Here is a 10,058-nt window from a genome sequence, read left to right on the forward strand (position 1 = left end):
TCACACTCACACTCTCATTCACACACAGACACACACACTCACTCTCACACACACTCTCACACACACTCTCACACACACTCTCACTCACACACACTCACACTCTCATTCACTCACACTCACACACACACACTCACACACTCACACTCACTCACACACAGACACACACACACTCACTCACACACTCGCGCACTCACACACTCGCGCGCACACACACACTCACACACACACTCTCACTCACACACACTCACACACACACTCACACTCACACTCTCATTCACACTCACACACACTCTCACACTCACTCACACACACTCACACTCTCATTCACACACAACCTCACACTCTCATTCACACACAGACACACACACTCTCACACTCACTCACACAGACACACACACACTCTCACACACACTCTCACACACACTCTCACTCACACACACTCACACTCTCATTCACTCACACTCACACACTCACACTCACTCACACACACTCACACTCTCATTCACACACAGACACACACACACTCACTCACACACTCGCGCACTCACACACTCGCGCGCACACACACACACACACACACTCTCACTCACACACACTCTCACACACACTCACACTCACTCACACACACTCACACTCTCATTCACACACAACCTCACACTCTCATTCACACACAGACACACACACTCTCACACTCACTCACACACACTCTCACACTCACTCACACACACTCACACTCTCATTCACACACACACACTCTCACACTCACTCACACACACTCACACTCTCATTCACACACACACTCACTCACACACTCGCGCACACACACACTCACTCTCACACACAGACACACACTCACACACACACACTCACTCACACACACACTCACTCACTCACTCACACACACACACTCACACTCTCATTCACACACAACCTCACACTCTCATTCACACACAGACACACTCTCACACTCACTCTCTCACACACTCACTCACACACACTCACACTCTCATTCACTCACACTCTCACACACACTCTCACACTCACACACTCACACTCTCATTCACACACACTCACACTCTCATTCACACACAGACACACACACTCACTCACACACTCGAGCACACACACACACTCACACTCTCACACACAGACACACACTCACTCACACACACACTCTCACTCACACACATACTCACTCTCACCCACACTCTCACACACAGACACACACACTCACACTCTCTCACTCACACTCTCTCACTCACACACACACACTCACTCACACTCACTCTCACACACACTCTCTCACACACTCTCACTCACACACACTCACACTCTCATTCACTCACACACACTCACACTCTCATTCACACACACACTCTCACACTCACTCACACACACTCACACTCTCATTCACTCACACACTTGCGCACACACACACTCACACCCTCACACACAGACACACACTCACACACACACTCACTCAGACACACTCTCACTCACACACACTCACACTCTCATTCACACACACTCACACACTAACACACACACACGCTCACTCTGTTCTTTCGGGGATGTTAGCCAGCATGGATTCTAGTGGACTGTTTACATGATTAGCGTGATGTTTCTGAGCTTGTGTATGATTTGTTAGCATGCATCATTCTAAGATGTTTATAGCAGGATTCAGGGATTTTATTTCTAGAGAGGATCCAGTTTTACTTGCTCTGCCAGAATTTTCCACTGGCCTTGCCACATAAAAAGTGATCGTTTTTAGGTGTTTTTGATCCATGTGACCTTGTGTATTACCAGCATTTTAGCTGCACCTTGAAAATTCACTTGTTTTAATACCACGGCAAAAATTGATCAATCAATCAATCAATCACCTTTATTTATATAGTGCTTTAAACAAAATACATTGCGCCAAAGCACTGAACAACATTCATTTGGAAAACAGTGTCTCAATAATGCAAAATGATAGTTAAAGGCAGTTCATCATTGAATTCAGTTATGTCATCTCTGTTCAGTTAAATAGTGTCTGTTTTAATTTGCAATCAAGTCAATGATATCGCTGTAGATGAAGTGACCCCAACTAAGCAAGCCAGAGGCGACAGCGGCAAGGAACCGAAACTCCATCGGTGACAGAATGGAGAAAAAAACCTTGGGAGAAACCAGGCTCAGTTGGGGTCAGTTCTCCTCTGACCAGATGAAACCAGTAGTTCAATTCCAGACTGCAGCAAAGTCAGATTGTGCAGAAGAATCATCTGTTTCCTGTGGTCTTGTCCTGGTGGTCCTCTGAGACAAGGTCTTTACAGGGGATCTGTATCTGGGCTCTAGTTGTCCTGGTCTCCGCTGTCTTTCAGGGCAGTAGAGGTCCTTTCTAGGTGCTGATCCACCATCTGGTCTGGATACGTACTGGATCCGGGTGACTGCAGTGACCCTCTGATCTGGACACAGACTGGATCTGGTGGCCACGGTGACCTCGGAACAAGAGAGAAACAGACAAATATTAGCGTAGATGCCATTCTTCTAATGATGTAGAAAGTACGATGTTATGTGAAGTGTTCCGGTTCCAGTTTACCTAATTAATGCAGCCTAAAAATCCTTTAACGGATTTGGATATTAAAAGCATATTAGTATGTTATGTGTATGCCAGGTTAAAGAGATGGGTCTTTAATCTAGATTTAAACTGCAAGAGTGTGTCTGCCTCCCGAACAATGTTAGGTAGGTTATTCCAGAGTTTAGGCGCCAAATAGGAAAAGGATCTGCCGCCCGCAGTTGATTTTGATATTCTAGGTATTATCAAATTGCCTGAGTTTTGAGAACGTAGCGGACGTAGAGGAGTATAATGTAAAAGGAGCTCATTCAAATACTGAGGTGCTAAACCATTCAGGGCTTTATAAGTAATAAGCAATATTTTAAAATCTATACGATGTTTGATAGGGAGCCAGTGCAGTGTGGACAGGACCGGGCTAATATGGTCATACTTCCTGGTTCTAGTAAGAACTCTTGCTGCTGCATTTTGGACTAGCTGTAGTTTGTTTACTAAGCGTGCAGAACCACCACCCAATAAAGCATTACAATAGTCTAACCTTGAAGTCATAAATGCATGGATTAACATTTCTGCATTTGACATTGAGAGCATAGGCCGTAATTTAGATATATTTTTGAGATGGAAAAATGCAGTTTTACAAATGCTAGAAACGTGGCTTTCTAAGGAAAGATTGCGATCAAATAGCACACCTAGGTTCCTAACTGATGACGAAGAATTGACAGAGCAGTCATCAAGTCTTAGACAGTGTTCTAGGTTATTACAAGCAGAGTTTTTAGGTCCTATAATTAACACCTCTGTTTTTTCTGAATTTAGCAGTAAGAAATTACGCGTCATCCAATTTTTTATATCGACTATGCATTCCATTAGTTTTTCAAATTGGTGTGTTTCACCGGGCTGCGAGGAAATATAGAGCTGCGTATCATCAGCATAACAGTGAAAGCTAACACCATGTTTCCTGATGATATCTCCCAAGGGTAACATATAAAGCGTGAAGAGTAGCGGCCCTAGAACTGAGCCTTGAGGTACTCCATACTGCACTTGTGATCGATATGATACATCTTCATTCACTGCTACGAACTGATGGCGGTCATATAAGTACGATTTAAACCATGCTAATGCACTTCCACTGATGCCAACAAAGTGTTCAAGTCTATGCAAAAGAATGCTGTGGTCAATTGTGTCAAACGCAGCACTAAGATCCAATAAAACTAATAGAGAGATACACCCACGATCAGATGATAAGAGCAGATCATTTGTAACTCTAAGGAGAGCAGTCTCAGTACTATGATACGGTCTAAATCCTGACTGGAAATCCTCACATATACCATTTTTCTCTAAGAAGGAATATAATTGTGAGGATACCACCTTTTCTAGTATCTTGATAAAGCTCAGACATCATTAAAGACAAATAAATAGTAAATAAACAGTCAGTAATAAAATAAGAACAACCAAATTACAAGCAATAGCACAAATAAAATAGGTGCTTCAAGATTTTCAGTCAGGTCTAACTCTTTATTCAGGATAATAATGCCACAGAGACTGTATGAAGTAGCACATGTATATGTTCTGTTGCACAGCCTGAACCGATCGCTCAGGAGGTGTGTGTGTGTGTGTGTGTGTGTGTGTGTGTGCAGGTGTTTTGAGTGAGCGTAAGAAGGTGACTCTGGGCACTCAGCCCACGGTTCTGCGCACCTTCCGCTCGCTCTCCACCTCCAATGTGTTCGCCTGCTCCGACCGGCCCACCGTCATCTACTCCAGCAACCACAAACTGGTCTTCTCTAACGTCAACCTGAAGGAGGTCAACTACATGTGCCCGCTCAACTCCGAGGGATACCCCGACAGGTACAGCACCAGACAGATCACACACACGTCTGGAGCCAGAGATGGAGCTGATGCTGATGTCCTCTTCCTTCTGTCACAGTCTGGCTCTGGCCAACAACAGCACACTGACCATCGGCACCATCGACGAGATCCAGAAGCTCCACATCAGAACCGTTCCTCTCTACGAGTCGCCCAAGTGAGTGTGTGACCTCTGACAGGAACAAATCCAGACGTCTCCGAGCTTTACTGGAAACACTTAACAAGAAAAGCAGTGCAGTAAACTAGAAATATCAATGATTAATCACTAATCCATTAATCACAGTTAATCATTTATTAGATGAAGCTTCTCATCTGTCACTGTGTAGTTATGAGAGCGAAAGCACTGTCTGGTAAATCATCAGTCTTCGTTTCTTGCTCACAAACACACACACACACACACACACACACCCCCTTCATATTCTTGGGTATGGTGTCTGTAGAATTGGAGCGTTTGCTGTTAGAGTTAGACTTGTAACCCAAAGGTCTCAGGTTCGAGTCTCGGTGCTTGCAGGAGTTGTCATGACTTTTTCTTTCACCAAAGAATAGATCATGTGCACCACAAACACTTGATCGAATGTCTTTTTGCAGTGCCGCTCTATTTCTAATAAATCCATCTTTTTTTATTCGGTGGCCTGCATCCTAAAAACACGCTCGTCCCTCCGAGGGTTAAACCTCCGTCTGATCTAATGACACATAGTGAAGGACAAATAAACCAACACTGACTGTTTCCTTCTGAAGCATCAATGTCTAGTGATTGATCTGCAGTCGCTGCGTTGCTGTGTGTGTGTGTGTGTCGTTGCAGGCGGATCTGCTATCAGGAAGTGTCTCAGTGTTTCGGAGTTTTGTCCAGTAGAGTAGAGATGCAGGACGCCAGCGGGACAACAGCAGCCGTGCGGTCCAGCGCCAGCACACAGGTGTGTGTGTGTGTGTGTGTGTGTGTGTGTGTGTGAGAGAGAGAGAGAGTGAGAGAGAGCGAGAGACTGTGTGTGTGTGTGTGTGTGTGTGTGAGAGAGAGAGAGAGAGAGAGACTGTGTGTGTGTGTGTGTGTGTGTGAAACACTTCAGCTCCCTCCTCTGAAGCAGATTCACTGGTGTGTGTGTGTGTGTTCGTTCTCAGGCGCTCTCCAGCAGTGTCAGCTCCAGTAAGCTGTTTCCCAGCAGCACTTCTCCTCATGAGACGTCGTTCGGAGAGGAGGTGGAGGTGCACAGTCTGCTGGTGGTGGATCAGCACACGTTTGAGGGTGAGTGTGAGCTGTCAGCTGGAGTGTGTGTGTGTGTGTGTGCTGACGCTCTGTCTCTCTGCAGTGCTGCACGCGCATCAGTTCCTGCAGAATGAGTATGCACTGAGTATGGTGTCCTGTAAGCTGGGCAGAGATCCTGCGGTCTACTTCATCGTCGGCACGGCCATGGTGTATCCGGAGGAGGCGGAGCCTAAACAGGGCCGCATCATCGTCTTTCACTACACAGACGGTAACCGTCAGACACACTCCTCGTTACTTCCACAGTTATTACATGTTGCTCAAAGTACAAACTGTTCCTACAAATATTGTGACTGTTTCAGTAATGAATGAAGTCCAGAGTTTACTTCTGTGTTGAGGTGTACGCCTCAGTGTGTGTGATGCAGGTTTCTTCATTAGTGCAGCTGTATGCACACGTCACTTCGGCCTTAAGAAGTCTCTTCATGCGTTGACCATTTCAGAATAAAATAAAACTGCTCGATGTCCCACAAAACAAAATGAATTTCCATTCAGAAATAAAGTGACAAAAGTTGTATATTTGTTCGATGCTAGTGTGTGTTAAATCTTGGATCGTTCCTGGTGTTCTGTGTTTCCAGGCAAACTGCAGACGGTGGCAGAGAAGGAAGTTAAAGGTGCGGTTTACTCCATGGTGGAGTTTAGTGGTAAACTGCTGGCCAGCATCAACAGCACCGTGAGTTTCCTCCCATCATGCTGTTCAGTGTGAGGTGTTTCCTGTGCGGCGCTGACGTCTGTGTCTCCACAGGTGCGTCTGTACGAGTGGACGGCAGAGAAGGAGCTGAGGACCGAGTGCAATCACTATAATAACATCATGGCCCTGTATCTGAAGACTAAAGGAGACTTCATCCTGGTGGGAGACCTGATGCGCTCCGTGCTGCTGCTGGCCTACAAACAGATGGAGGGCAGCTTCGAGGAGGTGACGGCTGCCGCTGGGCATTCTGGGATTTCTTGTAAGAAAGTAGTTGTGGTTCTTAATTTCCTCTCGCTGTTTTCGCTTCCTTAGATTGCTCGTGACTTCAATCCTAACTGGATGAGTGCTGTTGAAATCCTGGATGATGACAACTTCCTCGGAGCGGAGAACGCTTTCAATCTGTTCGTCTGCCAGAAGGACAGGTAACGGATCGAGGATGTGTTCATGTGTCTGAGAGGTTTCTGGAGGAAGGGCTGGGCGTCTGAAGGATCAGTAGAATCCAGAGATAATGAGTTTCTCATGATCCCACTTCCTGCTGATAACAGATAAAGGGCTGATGTGAAGTGAATGACGGTGTGCTTGTGTGTGTCCTCCAGCGCGGCGACGACAGACGAGGAGCGACAGCACCTGCAGGAGGTGGGTCTGTTTCACCTGGGAGAGTTCGTCAATGTGTTCTCACACGGTTCTCTGGTGCTGCAGAATCTGGGCGAGAGCTCGACTCCCACACAGGGCTCGGTGCTGTTCGGCACGGTCAACGGCATGATCGGTGAGCTTACAGCCCTCAGGCTTCACACAGCTCCTTCACATCCTTGAAAGTTTGTGAATCAGAAAAAAAATTCATAAAATTCAAGGCCGTGGAAAGTTTTAGAAAATAAACCATACATAGATTAATTCTAGTTACCATACATTTAGTCTAGTTCTAGTCAATGAGAAGTGTATTTTAGTCTCTCTTTGGTAATGCCATTCTGTTTAACTACTTATATTATTGTTACCGTATAGACTCAAGAATAAATCCGTTCAGACACTGAAGACGCTCAGATTTGAATTTACAACATTTATTTTACAAACCAAACATGTTAGAAGTACACACACATACAGAAGTTCTAAGCAGCTATGCATTATAATTTTTTCCTTCATTTTCTCGTTATAATGACTTAATCTTCTTGTAATCTCGTCATAACGAAAGTTGTTTCATTATGACAAGTTAATTTTCTCTAAGTAGTTACTAAACTGCGCCAGCAGGGGGCACTATAGACCTGAATATAACTGACGGGTGTTGTACACTGTTCACTTTACTGTACGCAGACCTTCCTCCTGATCGCTATAATTTGTGCAGTCTTGTTCATTACTGACATAATTCATTAATGTTAAATGCTTGAATCAATAAGATTATTTTGTGTATTAAGTTCTTTCTAGATGTATGAGTTTCACCAACGCGTTCTGTGTCATAAAATAGCTGCTTATCAAAACCAAGTTTGACGTCACTGTATTCTGTTTGCACCTATATCTTTATTTGTGCTGCTTTTAGGCACATGATTGTTAGTTAATAAGCGGAGATGTCCTGTTTATCTACAGTAGGACGGGATTTAATGATGTAGGCTATTTGTGATGTGACTCTTTTCCTTATTATTAATCTTTATTGTTAACCATATTGATGAGAAATGTGATGTATATGTAAAGTGCATAGGCTGATTTAAGTTTTGTTCTATAATTTTGTAATTGTTTTTTTCTACACACACACACACACACACGACACATGAACGATCTTTTCAAACAGAAGCTTGTAACTCACATGATATCTGTCATGGCATATAATGACTAAATTAGGCCATAAATTAGCACGCTGAAGTCATGCTAGGTGTATATGACTTTCTTCTTTCAGACAATTATTTGATCTTTGAAGCTGTTTGATGACACTCAGCATCGGTCCAAGAGAAGTTTAATGAAAAGCTCATCCATCACAAAATAAGGGTCTCACACGGCTCCGGGGGCTAAACAGAAGCATCCTGTAATGAATCAATGTAACTTTGTAAGAAAAATATCCATATTCATAATGTAATAATCACTTTAATCAAGCGTGCGTTCACAGTTCTGGGCAGATGAAGTATGAGGTCAGCTGTGTCTGCACCATGAGTCTCATCAAAACCAACGTTTGTGAACAGAAGCAAAGTTTCCTTACTATAGCGAAGAAAAACAGTCTCCTCTTGGCTTGGCAACATTCTTCTTTACAAATCCTTGTTTTGTACTTCTAATTGGCGACTGTTGTTTTGTTTTGATCTCGCCGCTGTGTCTGTGTTCATCTCTTCTGAGCGCTGCAGAACTAAACTCTAACATCCTCCTCCAGAACTGCTTCAGTGTACACCTGTGAGCGTAAGCTAGATTCAGGTGATTATTACGGTTTGAATATAGATATTTTACTCGCGAAAACACATGGATTCGCTACAGGAGGCCTTTGTTCAGCCCCCGAAGCTGTGTGAGACACTTTTTTTTTTTAATGGATTGACTTTTCATTAAACCTCTCTTGGACCGATGCAGTGCAACACACACTGAGTCACATCAAACAGATTCACAGATCAAAAACTATTTTTAATTTACCTCTGACATATACACCTAGGGTGACTTTAGGTAATTTATGGTTGAGTGGTGTGAGGTGAAGAAAGTTTAGTCAAAGTGCGCGCACACACACACACACACGCACAGCAGTGAACACACACACACACACACACAGCAGTGAACACACACAGCAGTGAACACACACACACACACACACAGCAGTGAACACACACACACACACACACAGCAGTGAACACACACACACAGCAGTGAACACACACACACAGCAGTGAACACGTGCACACACACACACACAGCAGTGAACACACACACGAACACACAGCAGTGAACACACACACAAACACACACACACACAGCAGTGAAAACACACACACACACACACACACAGCAGTGAACACACACACACACACACACACAGCAGTGAACACACACACACACACACACAGCAGTGAACACACACACACACACACACAGCAGTGAACACACACACACACACACAGCAGTGAACACACACACACAGCAGTGAACACGCACACACAGCAGTGAACACGTGCACACACACACACAGCAGTGAACACACACACACACACAGCAGTGAACACACACACACACACACACACACACAGCAGTAAACACACACACACACACAGCAGTGAACACACACACGAACACACAGCAGTGAACACACACACACACACAGCAGTGAACACACACACACAGCAGTGAACACGTGCACACACACACACACACACAGCAGTGAACACACACACACACACACACACACACAGCAGTAAACACACACACACACACAGCAGTGAACACACACACGAACACAGCAGTGAACACACACACACACACAGCAGTGAACACACACACACACACACAGCAGTGAACACACACACACAGCAGTGAACACGTGCACACACACACACACACACAGCAGTGAACGCACACACACACACACACACAGCAGTAAACACACACACACACACAGCAGTGAACACACACACACACACAGCAGTGAACACACACACGAACACACAGCAGTGAACACACACACACACACACACACACACAGCAGTGAACACACACACACACACACACAGCAGTGAACACACACACACACAGCA

General features: G+C 44.7%; 1 protein-coding gene across 1 annotated transcript in view; it reads left to right on the forward strand.

The window, feature by feature from the left end:
• Positions 1 to 10,058, forward strand: part of ddb1 (damage-specific DNA binding protein 1) — a 29,856-nt gene that overhangs the window by 15,278 nt on the left and 4,520 nt on the right. Inside the window, exons 16-24 of the mRNA XM_052532049.1 lie at positions 4,183 to 4,390; positions 4,470 to 4,565; positions 5,211 to 5,322; positions 5,525 to 5,648; positions 5,713 to 5,877; positions 6,242 to 6,336; positions 6,409 to 6,579; positions 6,667 to 6,776; positions 6,951 to 7,120. Of these exons, the coding sequence (XP_052388009.1) occupies positions 4,183 to 4,390; positions 4,470 to 4,565; positions 5,211 to 5,322; positions 5,525 to 5,648; positions 5,713 to 5,877; positions 6,242 to 6,336; positions 6,409 to 6,579; positions 6,667 to 6,776; positions 6,951 to 7,120 (1,251 nt within the window). The remainder of the gene's footprint in view (positions 1 to 4,182; positions 4,391 to 4,469; positions 4,566 to 5,210; positions 5,323 to 5,524; positions 5,649 to 5,712; positions 5,878 to 6,241; positions 6,337 to 6,408; positions 6,580 to 6,666; positions 6,777 to 6,950; positions 7,121 to 10,058) is intronic.

Source organism: Carassius gibelio, chromosome A18 (assembly GCF_023724105.1).
Source record: "Carassius gibelio isolate Cgi1373 ecotype wild population from Czech Republic chromosome A18, carGib1.2-hapl.c, whole genome shotgun sequence".
In the NCBI taxonomy this organism is placed as follows: Eukaryota; Metazoa; Chordata; class Actinopteri; order Cypriniformes; family Cyprinidae; genus Carassius; species Carassius gibelio.